The 23022-nt window shown below is 38.1% G+C and overlaps 1 protein-coding gene across 1 annotated transcript in view; it reads right to left on the minus strand.

The window, feature by feature from the left end:
- COL25A1 (collagen type XXV alpha 1 chain) overlaps positions 1–23022 on the minus strand; it is a 297981-nt gene that overhangs the window by 137099 nt on the left and 137860 nt on the right. Inside the window, exons 3-4 of the mRNA XM_053976587.1 lie at positions 4182–4226; positions 2097–2104 (exon numbers count right to left, since the gene is read on the minus strand). Of these exons, the coding sequence (XP_053832562.1) occupies positions 2097–2104; positions 4182–4226 (53 nt within the window). The remainder of the gene's footprint in view (positions 1–2096; positions 2105–4181; positions 4227–23022) is intronic.

Raw genomic sequence — 23022 nt, forward strand, 5'->3', positions numbered from 1 at the left:
CACATTAACAACACAGTCATGACATATGACACAACAAACATACAGAGTACATTACCAGGAAATTATAATTTGCGTATTGCTCGACTTTTTTGCATGTGATGATATTTCAAACCAAGAAATATGAGATAGGTACTACACAGTGAAGAAATGAGGCTTTGGCAATGGAAATTACGTGTTTCAACTTATATAAACCCTCTGATTAAAAAGCTACTGGATACTTCTGATGCCCAGTGAAATTCTGTTTTTTTTATGAAGAGAATTATCCATGTAAACTGACAGGCAGTATGTAGTTAATAAAAAAAAAAAAAAAAAAAAAAAAAAAAGTTTTGTGCTTAGGCAGTAAAGTATTAGATTCCACTAGACCATAGATGGCAAAGAAGAAATCTGAGATTGCTGTAAAAGATCATAAAAATATTAAAAATCCCCAGCCTCTGACTGCTACTACATGTGCCACTCAGTAGTCATGTACAAGGAAAATAAACAGAGCATTGTGGCAGCCTTTAAAAGTACAACATGCACCTAATTCTCCACTTTCATGCAGGACATATAAATATTTGATATTTTAAATGAAAACTATTACCACAGTCTCCCAGATGAAAACAATACTTAAGTTCACAACAGTTGCCCCTAGATAGTGTCTATGCAAATACAGAAATGAATTAGGAAGAGAAACTACACATTTTTACGCCTTGTAACAACTTAAACCATTGCTGCCTGTCAGCAAGATGAAGTTTTGTAGGTTCCAAGTATGAAACTTGGAATTTGAAGTCAGATACTTCTTAAAATTATTCATTTTGGAACCCATTTCAGGTTTGTGCTAATATTGCCAAGATTACAACTTATTTTTGGGGGGATTGTTTGTTTGTTTGGGTTTTTTTTAATGTACCTATACTGAAACAGTGGGGAGCTAAAGTCAGAGACATTCTTAATGAGGCAAGTGAACACTTGCCACCTTGCCTTGGTACAGGAAAATAGCTTGTATCATGATTTTTGTTAGCTCTTTCTGTTTCATAGGAGGACTGCAAAAGAAATCGGGGGAAACAGTGTTTCTTTCAAATAAACAGCACCTTTATGCATTAAGCCTGGGTTTTCTTTGATGGCTTGTTAAATAAATTTGTCACTATGAATTGCTGAGCACATGGTCAAAGTCTTACAAGAATAAGCAATATCATGACTCAATATATGCAGTTTACAGTAAAATCTTTAGGTAACAGCAGAAATTCAACATTAATTAAATATTCTTAAACATGCATGTAGCATAGAACAGACAGATGATAGGGTCTTGAAAATACTGTGGAAATATTGCATCTATTAAAGAAAAAAACAGAAGTCTTTAAACTGTGAAAGAAATACTATTTTAACAGTCACATTCCTACACCGTAGGAATGTATGATTCACATGGATGGCATGACAGATACAAAGGTTTGAGGCACATGTGCTTAGTCCTGTCCTTCAAGTCAGACTTTTGATCTACTCTGGGAATATACAAAAAAGCAAACAAAAGACATGCAAAAAACAAAACAACCACAAAACCTCAAAAGAAAGAAAAACATTTTCTCACATGAAGAATTAGCACAAGATTCAATCAACTTACTAAATGGAATAGCACTATTTAATAATAATTTTCCACAAGCACTTATTCATTTCAGTAGCAATTACAGTGAAATGAGCTGGACAGCCTCTGTGCCTCCAAAGAACAAGGAGCTTGTACCCCATGACTATGTGATAAATGCAGAGGAAGTTGTTACCCAGCAAAAGTGGCCAGGTCTGGGCTTAAGATAGGATACTCACACACTTTTATACTCCAGTAAAATATCTGTTATGAAGTCACTGGCAAAATGAACATAACATACTTACATGGAGTTGTGAATCCAAAAGGCAGTCTGGAGCGCTGAACATAAAGCTTTATTGGTTTAGAGACTCTTTTCTTAATGAACTTTCTGATTAAATTATTCAGCTCCAAGATACTGTGTATGTATAAATATCAAAATTCCCTCTTGAGTATACATGATCATTTTATCACGCTGATAACTTAACAGGATCTAACAGATTTATCCCTGATTCTGGAAGAACCAACAATGTATCACTGTACTTACAGGAGGTCCTGTGGAGTGGGGGAGAGGGGAAAAAAGGGTAAAAAAAGAGAAAAAAGAACACGTAAGCTTATGAAGTTACTGGAGAAAGACACACACAGTCAAGCACAAGGCCTTGGGATTGTCAGTGAGCAGCACTAGTTATACAGGGCACACATTTTCCCACTTAAGTAGTCTTGTGCTTTGGTAGTGCTCTGAAACTCGTAAATATGACTACTCCTAAATGCATGCACTTACCTTAACAAATCTTCAATTACAGTCATGCAATCTTATGAAAGTTGCTTCTCCATTTATTTCCATGCAATTTCATGCCAGTCCAAAAATACCAGCCATGGATACAATTCATTTTGTCAGGCTCCACATAAAGCATATGTAACCACATCACCAGTTTCAGTTAACCACATAGTGAGCACTGGATCAGAGCTTGGCTGCAGAATTGCACAAAGTACCCTTGGCATTTAACCTGGGCATCTTGTCAAGAATACGTGTACCAGCATCTTCCAAACTTCCAACTTTGCCTGTGAGGGGAGGTTTCAGTGGCCACCTGACAGTGCTGAACTTTATTTTCATCACCTTCCTCTCTCAAGGCACACATATAAAATGCTCCCCATTAAAATGTCACACTTAGTGAAGTGATATTTACACATTTTTTCAATTATTTAGACCTCAAAGACTTTTGCTTAGCAGTTCTTGGAAACATTATCAAAGGGCCACAAATCAAATCTATTATTTCAGTCTTATTAAGGTGAGCAGCTGCAGCTCCCAAATCAATGGCATTTCATTAAGCTTTTATGCCTCTCTCTAATTTCTGAATAAAGTGAAGTGCAAAAGGAGTATAAAACAGCAGCAGCTGTACTTTGAGATTGCTTTTAATACTGACAGCCTTTTGGTTTTAACAATGCAACTTTTATTGTCCAGCAACTAAGGTAATTTCTGTATTCTGGCAAACATTCTTAAACACCATTTTAAGGTGCAGGTCTGTTTTTTTTAAATGAGAGATCCGTTTCCTTTATTAATAGTTTACCATGTGTTTATTTGAGATTTAAAATGAATCAATGAGCATCTCATAAAGTAATTTCTAGGATCATTTGTAACAAAATCTTCAACCACAGAATTTCCCTCTGTATCATAGTCTCTTTCTCTGAAGTAGATACCAAGACAGCACTGAATGGAAACACAAAGGTGATTTGTATCAACTTTTGGCAGGGCTTGGTTTTAGCTTTGTGATTCAGGAAGATATGGATATAGTTTTTAAGAGCCAGGTAAATTATTATTTACATAGATAAGAAAGGCTACAGAAGATTTACAGAGATCAAGTTGATTGGAAGGTTTTCCTAGCTGGCAGATTAGACAAGACAGCCAAGGAGAATAGAAATGCTCATTTTCTACTACATTGCCTCCAAAAAGTTCACCTTGATGAAAAACTCAATCCCGCAAGGTAATTGATTCAATTCCTGTGAATGTCAACAGCAAGAGGTGCTCAGCATCTCATAACTTTACCTCAAATGAAATTTCAAGTTACACACCACCAGCAGGTTTCTATCAACAGCAACCTCCCTGGTATAGGGTAACGAACCAACAAATGTTTTTCTTATTTCTTTTAGAACTTAACTGCTCATTTCTATAAAACAACTTCTCTCATACAGAGTAGTCTACTTAGCACATTAGGTCCCTGATTATCAACATTCTCAACACAAGGAATTTTATTTCCTTTGTTATTTCCTTATAAAATTGTTCTCCTCCAACCAAAGGGGCCTGATGTAACACTGCCACAGTATTCCAACTACTGACTTACGTGGAGTTATTCTAACTTGTGCATGTGCATGAGAACACCCCTGAAGGGTTTGAGAGTTACAGACCTGTTACCAAAGGCACCGCGTCAAGCATTATGAAGTGTGCCTACAAATTAAGGGTGCCCAAGACTAGAGGACACCAGATACATGCCAAGGGTCACAACATTTTACCAGAGAAGTTTCAGATTTCTTTTTCAGAGCACACATGCAATACAACTAAAAATCAAGGCATGCTGGGTACACAGCCTCACAAAAACATCAAATGAGAACAGATCTTGTGAAATTAAAAACTTACCAGTCTCTCCTCTTCTTCCCCGCTTACCTCTTTTCCCAGGAGGACCTAAAAAGAAGATGGTGGATAGTAACTTTTCCCCTTGAAATTACATGTAGAATATAATTTGTTTGGATGTAAGAGCATTAGATGTATTACATTAAGTTAGGAGAATTTGGCTGAGCAGGGGTAAAAGATAACCCAAATAAGATTTAGGAAGTTTGTGATAAATTTAACAGCTATTGTACCCACTACAGACTCCCTGAAAAAAGGCTGGGAGAAACTTTAAAGGTCATCCAGTTTATCCCTCTTTTTCAAGGAAAAAAGTTAACTGCATCTAAATTTTTATTGCAACTTCCACAGGTTCCCCCCCCCGCCCAATATTTCACTGTTCTGACAAGTAGAACGTTTTTCTTTATGTCCAACTCACTGCACTGAAGCCCATCAATTCTCATTGATAGCTTTCTACCAGGAGCCCCATAGAAGAAATTGTTCCTTTTCTTCTCTCAAAAAAGTCTTTGTATTCCTCAAAATTGCTGCACTGTTCCTTCAGTCATCCTAAACCAAATATATTGTGGGACATTAAGTTTTATTAAATTATTCCTGCATTAAGCGAAAAGATTAGTATTTATTTGTAAGAGTAAAGCCTCTGGAATTTGCTTTCATCCTATATCTGAAAACATGCGAGAGATGAAGAAATCATCACCTGGCTTGCCAGGTGTACATGTTGCCAGACCCAGTGTACAGTGCTTTGCCTCCAGTTTGTATTAGTTTATTTGTTAGCAAACACAATGGCTTAGTTGTTGTATGCTTTCTGCTGAGAAATCTTTACTTCTTATTGTCCTTTCTCCACAAATATTTACATCTTACAACCAGCTTCTGATGTCACCTCTGGGGAAAAAAAAAAAAAAAAAAAAAAAAGGAAAAATCCTTTTTGTCCTTCATTTCTGCCTTCGCCTTCAATATATTTTCCAAAACCTGCAGATTTCAGATGTCAGACTGCAGACACTTTGCCCCTCTCTTCTTGGCAACCTTAACATACTGTTCCTGAAAGTGCCAGGAAAGCACACTTGCACTTCTCCATGTACAGCTTGGAGGAGAAGCAGCAGCTGTGGTGGTGACACAAGTCCTGAAACTTGGCTGCTCTGAAAAGAGAACCACAGGTGGGACTCTCAGAGCTGCAGAAGAGAGGCGAGCGCATGGGTGGAATTTCCAGAAGCAGCGACGCGTGCAGGAGCACAAGTACCTCTGCTGTGGCTGTATCTCACCGTTTGTAATAGATATGAGATGCACAGGTGGCTTTGTGCAAATGACCTGCTACTTTAAACTTTACAAATCATCTGAAGCATCATGCCATAGCTTTTAAATAGCTTTGCACTATATATTTGCAGCAATCTGGCTTAAAAGACTAAGATGCTGAAAAGCAGCATTAGTGAAACGATTTCAAGACACATATGAAACAGCATTAGTTCTCCAGGTGACTAAAATACTATTGCTTTATAAAGGAAGAGGGGAGAAGAGAAGAGAAGAGAAAGAAGAAGGGAGGGTAGAAAGGAGGAGAAAGGAGGAAGAATATAGCTTGAAAAGTAGCTCTTGTCTTGAATGTAGAGAGGTTTACTCCTACCAGAGCTTTATAAATGCGAATAAAATCCTTGTCTGTTCCAATAATTACAGTAGTGGCATGATGCAACAGAAGTTTAAGACAACAATATCATACAAGGCAAAAATGGCATGGGATATTCAGAATCAGTAGAACAAGTACTTTGGCATAATGAAAAATAGCAAAAGTGTCATTTAAGTATGGGACAATCTTGCAACTTCCTCCTTCAAGGGATATCTAGAGAAGCTTCTTACACAGGGAACAGCATGTTGCAGACACAGTAAGTTTTGATATTGCACCTCCTTTTTTCTCCCCCCACAACACCAGAACTTCTTAGAGTCCCCCTGCATGCACACAGCCCTGCAGGGGCCCTCTGTGGAGATTTCCTGGGCTGTACCCAAGCTCACAACACAGATGTAGAGCAATTTGGACTCAACATGAATATGAATGTGCAGGAGAAACTTGGAATGTTCTTCTGCAGGTAATGACATGGCATTGTGCATATAGCAATAATATTCTCCTAAACAGGATGGTGATACTTTATTTTATTAAAATTCAACCTTGCTATAGGTGTGCACACAAACAAGACTACTACCAGGTTTGCTTTTGAGAAAGGAACAGCATTTGGAAATTAAAAATTTTGGCTACACACCAGCAAAACTCATTAAAGTCACTAAGAGAAAATCCTGAAGGTCACTTCATGCTATGAATTTTAGGAAGGAATTAAATCTGTCCAGAAAACCAGACTACCATAGAGTACTATGCTGCTAATTTAGCTGTGTACAGGGACAGCAAAAAAATGGCTCCAGTTCAGCTCTTTCCTTTGTCATCAAGTGCTGATCCCTTCTAAGATGTTATTCTAAGATTATTAGATTGAAATGCGTGAATTGTCAGAAAAATTACTGTTATTATTATGTTTCCAAAGTAACCATACTGCTGAGGTTAGGAAAATTACTCTGGACTAAGACCACTATTAATGAAATCATACCACTGCCCCTGACCATCAGACCAGCAGTATTTCAGGGCCACTGAGTGACACGTGTATCTTCTCTCTCATTAAAACTTTTTTGATTTGTGCAATATTCAAGTCTGTCAAGGTGGTGGCATTTGCAAAACACTAATTAATTGTGAGATGGGAGTTGGATCTTGCAAACTTCTACTAGATTTTGGTGACCATTTGAGGAAATAGTTTCTGTATATTTATCTATTTACTTACTTTTTACCAATACAAACGAATTCATTTTAAACAGTTTACCACAGATGGTTTCAATTCACAGAAAACTAACTCTGAAATTTATGGTCATCTCTAGGTGACCTACTGCTTCAGAAAGTACACAAGCTTTCACGTTTTCCTGAACAGGCTGCTTTCTCTAAATCTCAACTGCTAACATATCATCTGGAGCTGCAAGTGTTTCAAGCTATCAAAACCTTGGGCATTTTCTATAAATATTAATTTTCCATCTGTCTATAATTTTGTAAATTTGCACTAATTGGAGGATTTGGTGGAGACTCATCACAGCAGAAGGAGAAGTGAATAAAGCTGTATTACAGACAATGTTAGCTTACATCAAGTCCACAGATTTTTACAGCTTGCACAAAACACTCAACATGACACAACTACTCTGAACTTTCCTGCCTGGGGTAAAAAAAAAAAGTCTCTTCAAGAGTATCAGAAATGTCTATGCTGAACTGAATTTATGCCAGAGTATTTTAAGGGTATTTTGTTTTAAAATATATTTTCATATTAAAAATATAAATATTAGGAAGAAAAATAGGAGTTTGAATCTCAGTGGAGTGAGTTCGGTTAATAAACACTAATGATATTGAGCAATAAGCAAAAGATTGTTTATAGTAGTCAACTTTGGCTAAACACTGTTTTTCCAGGATCACTGCATTTACCTACCTGTAGGGAGCAAGAATAAAAGGCCAGACCACCTGGTTTTTATTTTCAACTTAATTTAGTTGAATTATATCTGAAATTATTATATCTGAAAAATATCTGAAATTATTTTATTCTTCCAAAACCATTTATGAAAGTAATTCTTATCAATAGAAAATTTAGAAAGATTTTCTTCCATTCAATTAAAAAAAATGAATGCCACTGCTATTCCATATTTACGAAGAGAATTCTAGAATTGAAAAAAACTAAATCTAATTGGAACTAGAAGTCAATTATTTATCTAAATTTATCTTCTCAAGCACAAAAGGTCAGCCACTCAAAAAAGTAGCTCTTACCTACCATAAGACTCTGTCAAACAAAAAAAAAAACCACCACAAATGAAAAAACCCTCCCACACTGCACAAAATGGACAAAACTACCCATACTCTTTAAATTTATCTATATATTTACAGAAAAAAAATTCTACATTTCAGAAACAGCAGACAGCCAAAAAAAAAAAAAAGGCAAAACCCCACCACATTTGGTGGGTGAGACATAGAGTTCCTCTATCAGCACCTGCCAGGAACATCAAATGCTTGGCCATTTGGTCACCAGCTGATCTAGAATGTCAGGTTTCTCCTAATTTTGGAAAGAATTACAGTGACATTATCAAATCAAAAGAAATATCTTTGATTATAACAACCTCCAGAAGTTATTCATTGTCATTTCAAGTAAGAGCTACACCAAACCATGCACCGACCTAAGAATAACAGCAGACTACAGAACCCTGCTCCCTCTTTTACTGATGCCCAGCCCATCACTCATATGTTGTTGCATACATACACATAGCTACTGTAAAAGGTAACAAGTATTCCACGTGCACCTGAGAAAAAGAGTATTTTCCTGGCTATTTCAAAGGACATCCCATTTCACATGAAGGCCACAGGAACACAGAATTTTTGCTTGTCAAGTCAGAAAAAATGAATTAACACAACTACATTCTCCGAATAAATCCTGAGCAACTTTGCTGAAGGTAGTAGAGTTACTTCAGTATCGTTAGTCATGAAACTGTCAGTCTTGCTGAAATCATCTGGATTAAAATATCCAGAAATCAGTTGAACTATACCAACCAAACCATCCTTTCTGATTCAACTCTGACACTGGTAAAATAACTGCTATTGGTTGCATTTCAAGCTCCATCACTCCAAACTGTAAATGGATCCAACTTTTTCCTTTCCACTTCCAAAGTACAACCCAGCTGTCATCATTTTATCCCACTTCACATTTCTGCCTGTCAAACTGACTCAGGAAGGAGCAGGGCACTGAAGGGAGCCAACCCCTCACTGCTCATAGGGAGAGGAGAGCCTCCCCAGCAAACTGGCACCTCAGCCTCAGAGCTGTCAGGGCACCAGCTCTGCAGGTAGGGAGCAGAGCAGAGCGGCAGCTGCTGAGCCTGTCAGCGGCATAGACACCTCCTCCCGTGAAATACACATGCCATGAGCAGTGTGGTGGCTGCAGGTAATGCTGTCTGAGTGCCCCATCCTGCCAGCCTCCACCTGTCAGGATGGTCACCACCTCCAGCAAACAGCACCGAAACATCCCAGTGGGCTGAACACACACCCAGTGGATGTCTGCCTGGGCAACCTGACATTCAACAGACACCCTGTGGTCCCTTCTCACAGCACTGCCATCAGTGGGAAGATTTCTATCTCAAAAGCTGAGCATGTTCATATAAACTCTGCATGGATTTATTCCAGGCTACTTCATCAGCCTTTTCTGTTCTCCCCTCTTTTCTCAGCTTTTTTAACTCATGTAAAACTTGGATTCCTCTTTCCTCACACTCTGCATAACCACTCCACCTGATATGTCAGTCTTCTTTGTACCTCAGTCTCTCTGTGACAGCCTGCCTGAACTTCCTACCTCATAAAATTATCTACACCATTTCAAGTCCTGGCTGGATAAATAACATCCATTGTTTCACACACAGTACATCATCTATTTGGCTCACCGTGAAGCATCACTGCATTGCATGGCTTGGATACCTGTCAGAACCTACTATGCAACTTGGCTGAGGAAATGTCAAAAGTGAGTCTGTCTGATCCCCACAGCAAAGCAATCTGACTGCCCTAGGTCAGATTTGTACCATTTCTGTACATGCTAAACACCACCTGATTAGAGACACCTAGCATAACATAATTTCACTAGTACCAGATGCCACTGAGGAAGAATCCCATTATTGTCCCCTGCAAAATAACCAGACCTGCCCACACACATATATATATTTTCACAGAATCACAGAAAGGTTGGGCTTGAAAGGAAACTTAAAGATCATCTAGTTCCAATCCCCCTGCCATGGGCAGGAATGCCACCCACTAAATCAGGTGCTCAGGGCCCCATCCAACCTGGCCTTGAACACTGGAAGAGAAGCAGCATCTGCAGCTTCTCTGGGTAATCTGTTCCACCACCCTCACAGTAAATAATTTTTTTTCTAACATCTAATCTAAATCTCATCTTTTTCTTTAAAACTGTTGCCTTTTGTCCTAGCACTGTCTGCCTGCGTAAAAAGTTTTCTCCCTCTTTTTCATAAACCCCCTTTATGTACTGAAAGGCTACAATGGGGGCTCCACAGAGTCTTCTCTTCTCCAGGCTGTACAATCCCACTTTTCTCAGCCTGTCCTCTCAGGAGAGGGTTTCTAGCCCTCTGACCATCTTGGTGGCCTCTTCTGGATGCAACCCAAGAGATCCATATCCTTATGCCAGGGATCTCAGTGCTGGCCACAGTGCTGGCCTTGTTTCTCGTGATGCAGCCCAGGAGACAGGTGGGTTTCTGGGCTGTGAGCGCACACTGTTAGCTCATGTCCAGCTTTTTATCCACCAGAATCCCCAAGTCCTTCTCCACAGGGCTGCTTTCAATGAGTTCTTCTCTGGGTCTCAACTCACATGAGAATGGGATTGCCCTGACCCAGGTACAGCATTCTGCCCTTGGACTTGTTGAACATCATGTGGCTCTTGTGGGCCCACTTCTACAGCTTGTCCATGTCCCCTTGGATGGCATCCTGTCCTTCTGTTGTGTCAGCTGCACTGCTCAGCTCATGCCATCTGCAAGCTTGCTGAGGGTGCACTACATTTTGCTGTCTATGCCACTGACAGAGATACTAAAGAGCCAGTTCCAAGAGGGAGCTGTGAGGGACACCGCTCGTAACCAGCTGTTTTCCATCTCACCTGCAAATCCAAAGATGCTTTCCTTCTATAACAGTTACAGTCAACAGTTCACAGTAATCCTGGGTTTTGAGCATTCCCTAAACACCACACAACTTCCACTTCTCTCTCCCTCCAGCTGCACTCCTCACAGGTACAGTTTTCTGGCATGAATATATTACACCTGTTAGGTTCTTTTCAGATTCAGGCTCTGAAACGTCTGAAGCCACGATTTCCTTGCCAACCCCTCAGATAATTCTTTGGGTTGAAGCCGCCTGAGAACTTTGTGAATGCTTCTGGTGCTGCTCCCTGGGGCTAGATGCTTGAGTTCTTAATGGATATACCCCTTTAGACGCTCTGCTGGCTACCAGTTCCCACCCCAACCTGAAGCCTGAGTTCATTAAACACTATATAAAATATCAGGCGCATGTATCTTCTCTTAAAGCCACAATATAAGGCGGGTTATCTGCTTTCTACAGATACCACACATGACCTTATTAACACAGGTAAGAGGTGTGAGAGCAAGTTGCTCTGTCTACAAATCCTCCTCCCACCGTTTTTTTCTCTGCATTTTTATATTATTGTCATGTTCTGTAGGAACAGCAAAAGTGGAACCATTGGTTTCCCTAACAGAGCTACAGCAAATTCTGCATTTAACTTTATCCCTTTGTATTCCAATGCTTTGGCCATGTCCTTGGCCACAGCTGTAGTTTTAGGAGTGCCTTCACTGACCTAATCATAAATATATCAAAACTTTCCTGAATCACCGAAGTCTCACAGTGTGTTACAGTTCCAAAATTCAATCATAATGACATTCTCTCTTTTTTGTTCAATAGTAGAAGGACTGGGGTAAGAAACACTACTGCTTATGTGAGCTCATTTTAGGAAGACTTAACCATGCAGAAAGAATGGATTCTTGAACTTTGCATTTTTTACAGGTTACTGCATCTCCACAGAGCTGTGGCAGAACACAAGTAACTAATGATAATTAAAATACTGTCAGAGGTGAAGATTCACATTTATTAGGCAACCAATGAAATTATGCACATCAGATCCCAGCATTTGTATCCAGATATAATTATGATCTACTTTGCCTAAGTAGTTTGAAATAGATTCCAGTAGCCTGAGCTGGAACAGTTTGATGGTTCTTACAGACTAAATTTTATTGGTAAGGCTGTTAAACTATTTTAATGAACACATAACACTCCAAGCACACATGGTCGTCTTGCAAACACAGAAATAGCTGCTATCACCTGGCTGACAAATATTGCTGAGGGACAGCTGAACCGTGTAGGGATAGCTATTCTATACTAGCAAGGCATGAAAGTATTATCATTTCAACTGGCCATTCCATTATATTATTATCATGCCATATCAATAGTTGGCCCTATGATGCAAAAAGCATATGTCATATTGAGAAAACCAATGTAAGCTTCCTTTAACTTTTTCAGATAATAACGTGGATGAAATAAGAAATAAGGTATCAGAATTAAATTATTCTTCAGCCTCAACAGAATTTAAATTAACTTTAGAAAGAAATTTAGACTCTTTTTGAGGACACACAGCCAGCCAGATGGTAAAGTAACTACACGGTACAATTGCAGTCATATAAAAGCAAAATCCTCAGAATCAGAAGTCCTTAAAAGCTAATCCTCCATCCACCTTTAGGAAGTCACATTACATCTCAGTGTCAAAGTTCTGCCATCAGGAAAATAATAAATAATTAGAACAACAATTAGAACAACAATAATTAGAACAACAATAAATAATTAAAACAACGATGCAAACACATTAGCCTTCTCAAATGCAGTGCTTTGGAAGCAACAGGGCTCAAGTAGAGAGTCAAATAATAATCACCAAGAATGAGTAATTCCTTCCCTGCTGTTTACAGAGTAACACCAGCTTCAGGTAAGGACTGAGAAGGACTGCAGCATTCCAGGTCATGTAGCTGTGAAATGAGGACTTCTCCACGGCAGTCAGTACCTCCCTCAACCCCAGTGAATGGCAGCTACCTTTCCATGCAGTAGCAGGGAGCAGCCATCCATCCCAGCTGTGGCTTCAATGCTACCTGTGTGTCTGAGTGATTTTTCATCTACGCCTTTCATGGCCTTGCATGTGCATGGGAGACTTTGGTCATTCCTTTCTCTGAAGGCTCACTCTAACCTGAGGAAACCCATGGCCTCAAAGCTTCCTCAACCAAGTGTTTACATCTCTTCTCTCCTCAAGAAAAAAGGACACCTCTTCCATGTCACAGCAGTATGATCATTAGGCTTAGATGTGTGGGCCACACAAGACCTGAAATCCCCATACCATGGTAGACTTAAAAAGGCTTTTTCTACTTCCTCACAAGTCCTAAAAAAAATTATTCCTTCTGCTGTAACTTCCCACCACATTCCTCATGTCCTTTTCCCTTCACATTTCATCAATCTGATTTTGTTTGCTTGTTTTGCTCTTTTTTTTGGCATTCTTTTTCCTTGCTGGCCATGTGCCTCTCAGCTGCCAGGCCCAGTACAGCAGCAAGCTAGGTGCAACAGCTGGACAAAAGTCCTGCTCAAGCACCCACACCAGGATTAGACACACTCTCGGAACTCTTGGTAGATGAAGCACAGGCTGCTGTTTTGCTTTGGAACAGCTGGGATAGCTCACCTCAGTACAAACATGGGATATATTTAGCATATGAAAAGAATGATTTTTCCAAGGCTTCTAACTCTGTGCAAGTTGGGTTGCCATCTTTTGACCACACATGACAATAGCAGAAGGTCACACAGACCTGATATCAGCCAAGGTTAAATCTCAGTCTTTCACTCCAAATTACAGCTATGTGAGACCTAATTCACAAAAAAGAGGTAAAGCCAGAATATATTTCCTTTAGCTTTCATTCTTAAACATCTGGTCCTGCTTGAAAAGAAAAAACAACAGACTGCAGCAGCATTTTGGCAAAAAGGTAAGCCACTGAAAACCCAGTCTCACAATGACAGGGAAGAGGCAATGCTGACAACAATATGTCAGGTCCTCACAACACTGATCACAATTGGTGATGTTATTTTCACTGGCAGTAATGAAAATAAAATTATCTAAGGATCGCAATTGAGATTACTCTGAATGCTCATCATAAAATGGGAGTTTTGCTACAATTTTCAGCAAGTACAGATTTTAATTAATAAAAGTGGTTTGAAGTGACTATGGTCTCTTTCAGTTTTAGTGCATTTGTAAAACTTGGGATATTTTTATAAGGTATTCAACTTTTCTGTGTATTCTGATTTTTCTTCTCAGCTCAAGAGCAAACCTAAAATCCAAAGTATTGCCACAAACAAGTAAAATTCCCATCACATAATTTGTCATATCAGTTTCATTCTATTCTAAAAATTTTCTCCTGAAAAGTCACTACGTAACCTTTCCAGGTTTTTAAAGGCGAAGAACAACAACATCAACGCCGTATTCAGTAAAAACTATACAACGCAAATGAAACCAATTTTTAGCATCCTGGACTATCTCCACTTACAATGTGGAGTCCAGGTGTCTCCTCTTACTGCAGATTTGATCCGCATGCTTAACTTTTAAGCCATGATTGACAAGAGTTCGTGATTATGATGACAGATTAAAGTGTTCATTGAATTCAGAGGGTTTTTATTTCAGTTGTGACAGTAGTGTACTGGGAGACAATGAAACACAATATCACAGGATTAAAGGCAGCACATAACTAGTCAGGCACTGGTACTGCAATCATCTTGGTCTCACACACATGCTGATCACCCATTTAAACATAAAACCCTACCCTGAGCAGTGCATATTCCTTTCAAAGTCTTACTCACGTGCCTCCTCTCATTTCTAACATAATAAATATATCATCTGACGAGGAGCTTAGTGACAGCTGCATAAGTTAGTTCTAATTACAAAAAATAATAAGTGGTTTTAAAAGGTTCAGTAAGTCTCTATTGCATAACAGCAGCAAAGCAGCACAATTATTGCTTACAAGCAAAAATAAATACATAAATAAAAATTGTGCTTGGATTGCCTTACTCCTGAACTGCAAACAGTTTCTCCTGTATAATCTAAAAAAAAATCCCTTTCATGATGTACCATTCACCTATAGAAGGGGAAAACAATAAACTGCAGACAAATGCTTCCAAATATTTTGCCTGAATATAACACAGGAGGTACACAATCAAAAAAGACCAAAAATTATAAAGAGGAAGCAATATATTCACTTTGATCTACATCTTCCAGCTGCCTGTGAACTTTAGCAGTAATACAGGCTTTGGTTTCCAAGGAGATGCATATTCAACCTGACAGACACCAGTAAAATATTTTTATTATCCTGGGCTACATCCTGCTCCTCAGTCTCGATTATTTCCAATAGCAAACTTCCCCCCCCCCCCCAAAAAAAGCCTTCAAAGAAAGGGCAATCTCCCATGCTTTAAACACTCTCATGAGATTACACTCATGAAATATAGCAGCTTGTCTTTCAGCCACTGGACATTACTTCAGGTTGAGATGTGAGTGCAATGCATAATGACAATAAAAGAAGACTCCAGCAGATGCCAAAACAACTAGAACTTGGATTATTCTTGCTGTGCAGGTCTCTTTCATAATTTAATACGATAACCAAGGGAAGTTGTACTACATTAGGCTCAGAGTAAGATTAAAGAATTAATGCATAAAAGTCTTTCATACCACTGTAGTGACTTGTTTCATTCTATTTTTTTCAATTGTTTTTAAGTTTCAAAAATGTTCTCATAAAAATGTAAATCTTAGTACACATCCCACATATGGAGAACTTGCAGAAAGGAGCACAAGAGAATGGATGCTCTCAGCTGCTTCTCTGAGACCAGCTGTATCTACGGTAGCTTGGAAACCATCCAATGCTATAACTTTGTCAGCCAACTGTAACCCCACGTTGAACTTAAAGAACTTAATCCACTCTATTATTGCCTTTTCACAGGTGGAACCTGTGCCCTTTTCTTTTATCAAGATCCTTCCCGTGACATAATAAGAGACTCCAAAAATCTAATGACTGTTCATATTAATTTATATAGCTCATTCTTTACTCGTACAAAGAAAATGAACTAGCAGCATAAATAAGTAAAAAAATTCCATCTCAAGCAAAGCACATTGAGTTGAGCTATCATTTTAGACTGCCAGACACACAAATATACACTCAGAGTCAAGTACACAGACAGAAGAACTTTCTACTTTATAGGCAATTCCAGAGGGTCTTATCAGCTTTGACTGAGGCAAATCTTCCCTGAAGTTGTGGGGCTTTTACTTGGACAAGTGCTGAATTTGAAAGAAACATCTTGAGATTTGGCAGAGTTTCAAACAAAAAGCATGTCATGGATATTCTTCATAATATATTGCAAAACTAACTGTCTTCTAACATATAATAGTTTACATATGGTGCTCTGTAAATAAGATAATAAATAACACACTAGTTACACTAACTTACTATTTATGTAGGAAGATTAGGTGCAAAATTTACTCACAGTATTTTCAGAAAGTAAAATAAAGACATTAACAAAGTTTTTACATACCTACTACTAGGTATGTAGTAAAAGTTGGGCCTGAAGTCAATAAAGTTAATCAAATCATAAATAGCAGCATACTTTTCTAATTTTTACCCATGCATGGGCGGGAATGAGTGTAAACCATGAGTGCAAAGGAAACACCTCTCACTACAAAACAGGGTAATCTGCTCTTGGTCTTCTATCTACAAAACACAACTGCAGTTTTCCACCACCAGCTAGTTGCAGTAACATTGGAAGTGAAATGACAATAACACATAACAAGCTTGGAAACAATGAGATCATGGCTTTTTACCTACAAGTCAAGCTGCAACAAGTCTGAAATGTGCAAAACTATTGAAAATCTGGCTCTCAGCATCACAACCGAACCTTCAGGGAGCTGACCATAATGGAAGGCAGTTCCTTGTACAGATGTTTGAGCAAGAGTTACAGTCTTAACCTGCCCAGATGTGACATATGCAATGTGTCACAAAAGGAATAAACTACTTTTTACAAACATCTTTCTTAGTGAAACTAGACAGCATGACTTAACACAGCCTTAAAAGAAGGGAATGTTGAAAAGCACTAGGCTCTACATTACATCTAAAATGCTGTCCAGAGTTAATAAATTTATATGGTGCTGTACCTAAATATCCTGAGAGTAGAACTTACAAGAAGTTAAACATTAGCACTTTGCTATGACTAAGTGTTGCATTTTACTAGAGGCAGGGAAATGCTATATTCATCATATAATGGGAAGTTGCACTTGTAACCCCTGTCAAGGTTAAGCAGTAATCAAAGAATCTTCTTTTAAAGTTTAAACTTTAGGACTGAGTCAGGAAGTGAGTCATGTCCTAGCAAGAGCCACAGACCTGCTGAAAGTGTCCAGTCTTCTTCTTGGGAAAACATCTGCACAGAGGTCTCAGGCAGGGAAAAAAAAAAAAAAAAAAAAAAAAAAAAGCTACAGCTTTACTTAGATCCCAAAATCAGTGACATGAACTCATATGTTCCTGAACAAAACACTAACTTGGCAATGATGTTTGGAACATGTTACAGTTTGCATATAAACCTACTTGGCAAGCCAGACAGCAATTGGAATAATTTCTCTTGGATAAAGAGACAGACTAACTCCTCGATGCCACTCACAAGCAAGCATGCTAGGGGCTCTGGCAATATTTCTCAGACGTTACTACAAGGTCATGACCATCTGCTGAATATCAAAGCCCAAACATCAGTGCTGAATTAATACTAAAATATCTACCCTAGTTAAAGTGATAGTGAATGCAATCAGCGAAAAGCCTACCCATGTGAAAAGGCACTGGAAAGCCTCCTGTTTGCTGTGGCCTTTCAAATACAGCCACAAAGCAGACAGTGCTACAGTGCACAAACACACACAGCAAAGGAAGCAAGGTTTGGCAGACCCAGAGGAGGCAGCCCCTTCCTGTGGTCCACACAGTAAAATCCCCTAAAAATTTCATGATTAGTGAATATGAGTCTCTAGTCTAAAGAAGCCTAATTTAATTAGATGACAGACAGATTCAGAAACTGTCATGAGAAATCTTAAAGGCAACAATTGTATGAACAATTTAAAATTAGGGCAACTTATTTGATAAAGGCAGACTTTTAACTATTGATCTATCCTTTTGAAAGATTGTATTAATTGTATTAGTTCCTGTGGAAAGGAACAAAATTAATTGTATTAGTTCCTGATGTAAGACAAGTACCATTAAAACTGCTTTTCGATGAGGAGAGATGAGAAGACAGAAATCTGAAACAGATTCACTTAGAGGCTCAATCAGAGTTCAATAGGGATGGCCTATTATTTTTAAGCTCTTGAAACTCTTGCTGAATTCCCCACGAAGAGTACTTTGACACCCAGATACTGAGTCTGGTGGTTTAACAGCCTGTTACCTATTAAAATCAAACATTTGGTGGGGAAAGGTAGGAGGGAGAGAAGCTTTCTGCCTTTTCGGTTCTCATTATCACAATAGCCAACAAAACAGATTGCTTCTTCACTTATGGAACAATCAGTAAATGCAACTAGCACCCTATGATCAAACCCTGATTCTGATTATTCAGGCTTTCAGTGAGATGTTTTACTTTCTTCTAAGGCACAACAAGATGTAAGAAAACTTTCCTCAAAAAATAAAACCCAAAAAATAAAAGACAAAAACATGTGTTTAGTACACAGGTTATTACAATTTCCTCTATTAAGCACTTGAGATCTAGAGAACAAAATGCTTAAGTAAAACCCAGTTGCTGTTGGCACCACAACTAGGAGGGCCACTGGTACACTGCCCATCTTAAATAAGAATGAGTTCATGTTATGAAGCACAGTAATGTAACTTTCCCCATTCAATAAATGAAAAAAAAAAAAAAAGTAAGTTAAAAATAGATACCTTTGATCTAAAAAAAAGAAACACTGAGACAACAAATTCATAAGTAGCTGCCTCATTTCTCAGACTGCCATGCACAGCAAAAACTTATTTCCTCTGAAGCGTTTTGCTATAGATGTTAAGGCTATTAAGTCATTATTTCTTCTTCATAATCAGGAAGTTTGCATTCCAATTATTTTATGCTAAAGTATGTATGCGTATGCAATCTATGTAAATACTTGAGGAAAACAAGGTTATTAATTCTGCTTGAAGAAACAGATTGAATATGGAAAACAGTGTCCTAGCACTAGTAAAATTGCAGGTATGTGGAGCTTGTGTAAATCTTCATGTATTTATATTGTCTGGCTAATACAGATTTTTCAGAGCAGGATCAGCAGGGGACTAATGAAATTACCTCCCAAAGTCTTCTAAATTGCATAAATAACTCCAAGAGCTTGTTCAATGCTGTTGTGCAGTTCTCCCACACAGTGAATTTATCATACAGAAAATCAAGATGCACTGAATTAGCACTGGTACCCAAGTAATTTGCTCAGCATGCAATGCAAAATCTTTATCGCTGTGTTTTTAAGACATCACGGAGAGCTGAAAACTTTAGCCATGACTACAAATGTGTCATTCCTCCACTAAGAAGTGGAGGAATATAGACAAATATAGACATATTTGACAAAATACAGACAAAACAGGGTAGAAAACAGCATACAGGAGGACAAAGTGATCTTTCATTACAGTAAGGATGCAAGGATGTTTCTGTTCCACCCTCTGCCTGAAATCCAGAGAGTCATCACAGCCTCCTGCAGCCAGCACCTACTCATAGTAAGGATCAGTCTCATTTTTCTGGACTACCTCATTTTTGCTTGCTACTCAGTTTAGAACCATCTTCCAGATACTTCTTTGCTTTCCATGAGACCTAAGGGCATCTGGACAGTCCTCACAGCATACTTGAACAATAAAAATGCTAGCCAGTTGACCAACATTATCTCAATACTTTTTCCTTGCATGAGATTGCCAAGACATCCCATAGCAGTGACGTGCATAGGCATTCACACTTTTTTTATGTAATTAATTTTTCAATTTCAAGATGTTGTCACATAAGTGAATTACCAAAAAAAGTCAGATTGAGGGTTGCAATCCTTCTTAACCCATGTTTACATTTTGTACAGCATCACAAGCAACTGTCAATCTGTCTTCCCAATTGTCAAACCATATGTTGAAAACTTCTTCAGTTAATACCTGACAGAAGAATGGCAATTTTTGATTAAAGGATATAATATGTAGTGTTCAAAATTAGTAGCTCCTTGTTGGGGTTTGTTAATTAAAGTAATGAAAATCCAACAAGCACACAACTGTAACGTTACTGTCACATCAGCACAGCAACAAAGCATTTTGAGGACTACACCAAAAATTCTTACCAGAGTTCAAACTACCTTCTCCGTCAAGACAAAAACTCAGTTTCACAGCCTAAAGAAACTGAGACTGAAAATGGTATCTAAATCAGAATCCTGCTGCATATGTGAATATTATGAAACTTTTCAGTACCCCTAATGTCTTTGCAGTAATTTGTTATTATCCTTCTATCAGGAATCACTTATTTTGGCTCTCAGGATCATATCATCAACACATGAATTGGAAAAATATAGAAGCTAAAAGCTCAAATTAGAACATGCATCACTCAGTATTTACAATTTCTATGCTTTGCATGTGGAGATATAAGATTTACTATCAGTTCTTAGATCAGCCACCTACTGCAAAATCATATGCAAAAACATTAAAAGCATCTAACCTACCTTCTGTTTTCCAATGTGGATTGTCCCTACTTCCCCCAATATCCAAACTATTACATTAGAGAAGAGATTAAGTGGTTTGTATTCACAAATCATAATGAGCTGAATCTGGAAGGTTTGTTTAATAAGATTATTACATATGAGAATAATATTACATTACTATGTTTATTACTTTTTCTGTCAGTGCAAGGCCAACACCTACTATCTAGAATGCTCATACTATTAATACACTAATCCACATTTCAAGCCTGAAAATACTCAATCTCCTCACAGTATTGTGTGTATTTCTGAAATTAAATTGTACAGTTTCTACCTTATCACAGCAGTCTTTAGAATGTGTTTCAATTCAAAGCTTACAACAACAGGATTAGAAAATATGTACTGGTATTCAATGAATCAAAACAAAAACCTCAAACAAAATCCAGCCAATCAAACAAACAAACAAACAAACAAAAACAGTATGTGCAGGTTTTCTTTTTTCATCATTAAAATCTTTTAAAAAATAAATTGTTTGGATACTTCAATGTCAAGATCTACTTCTCAAAAATCACTAGTGCTAATAAGAGGGATCATTTACCAAGCAGTAAAAGAACTTGAAAAGGCCACATCTCAACATCACCTGCTCCAGAGCAATAGTTTGTATAAGCCCAGATAGCTATGTGTGTTTTCACATCAGTGACTTAACATTATCACTACAGGAGGCATAACTATTTGCTCATTAGCCAGCTCTCTTCTTCAGGAGCTCATGCCAACTCCACAACAGCCACGTGCAAACGTGCAGACTGGGATTTTATTCCTGTCTAAAGCAATGAACTCTAAAGACATCTGCAGCTGGGCACAATGCCCACACTGGTACAATTACAATGCTATGTCAGCTTCTCATTGTTTAAGGTGATGGATTTCATATCTGGGCACATTATCTTGCCAGAGTCAATGGTATTTTTTTCTTGGAAGCAAGCTGGAATGGCACAGGACTGTGCCAATTTCAAAGCACTGTAATGTGTTTCTACAGCCTTTTCATAGGTCACATTATAAAGCAATTTCTATTGTGCACCCTGCCAGCACTTTATCCTGAACAGGTGCTAAACAAACTTACAGACTATTACAGTGCAATATATTTGAGAAAATCAAGATATGAACAGCCAACCCTCTTAACAAAACAGCAATAGGAGCATGCAAGTAGAATGGCACATTACGTTTAACAGGCCCCTCAACAGGATCCCACTTCATTTATTAGATCAAAGATCAAATATTACATCCACTAGGGCAAAAGACCTTTAAAATTTGAAACAGTGACGGAAGTCATTCACAGCAATAGCTCCCAGTTGTATTCACAACTAGAAAGAAGTCTTTTGGCTTCCAAATATCTTTTGGTTACTCAGCTACCACAGAATGCAGTGTGGTCCAAGATGTTTTCCCAATGCTTACTCTTATTAATGCAACAAATAAAAAACAGTATCTGAGGTACCATAAATAAAATACAACTGCCCATATACATACTTGAACCTACAGTTTCTGAATAAGGTTTGTAACACTCTGTACAATGGACAAAAGGACTTGAACATTAAGCAGCTGGTTGCAATGTCTTCATCATTAACACAGACAGTGGAACTGAGATGCCTGAGGGACTGGATGCCATTCAGAGGTACCTGGACCAACTTGTGAAGTGGGTACTTGGGAACCTCATGAGGTTCCAAAGGGCCAAAGTGCAAGGTCCCTTGCTCTTGCAAGATATCCCTGCACATGGCAGGGGTGTTCAACCAGATGACCTCTGGAGGTCCCTTTCAACCAAAATGATCCTATGAAAGATATAGCATCTTCATTCAGCATTGTCTGGTTCACAAAACAGGGAAAATAACCAATATGGTATAGTCTATAAAACAGTCCTGGATAAAGAACAAGAAAGAATTCACTCTGGGCCTTGCACCCCAACCAAAATTCACTGTTTAAACATGATCCACTGTGGAAAAGGTCATAAATATTGAGATGCACATTTTATAGGAAAAAAAAAATGCAATAATATATAATTTTGAGAAGTAGATCTTAACATTGAAACATCTGAACAATTTATTTTTTAAAATATTTTAATGTTGAAAAAATAAAACCTGCATATACTGGTTGGTTTTTTTTGTTTGTTTGACTGGCTGTTTTTTGTTAACTTTGAGGGTTTTGATTCGATTCATTAAAAACCAGTACATATTTCTTAATCCTGTTGTTGTAATCTTTGAATTGAAACATATATAAAAAAAACCCTGAAAATTACTGTGTATTAATATATTTTCAGAAATAAATATCTATGTTTCTACAAATATAACTAACTACAAACAGCTATCCCAAAGGTAAGCACATATATAAACCGTGAATATTTTAAATACCGTAAAGTGATAACTTTCCACTACAGATCCTGCTCAGAGGGGTCACACTATCAGGCATTAAAATCACCTGAGAGATGTCTACAAGACAAGAAGCTGCTTCTTCTGTCTTTGCAAAGTCTGCAGAGTGCAGCACCA

This window comes from Vidua macroura, chromosome 4, assembly GCF_024509145.1.
Source record: "Vidua macroura isolate BioBank_ID:100142 chromosome 4, ASM2450914v1, whole genome shotgun sequence".
In the NCBI taxonomy this organism is placed as follows: domain Eukaryota; kingdom Metazoa; phylum Chordata; class Aves; order Passeriformes; family Viduidae; genus Vidua; species Vidua macroura.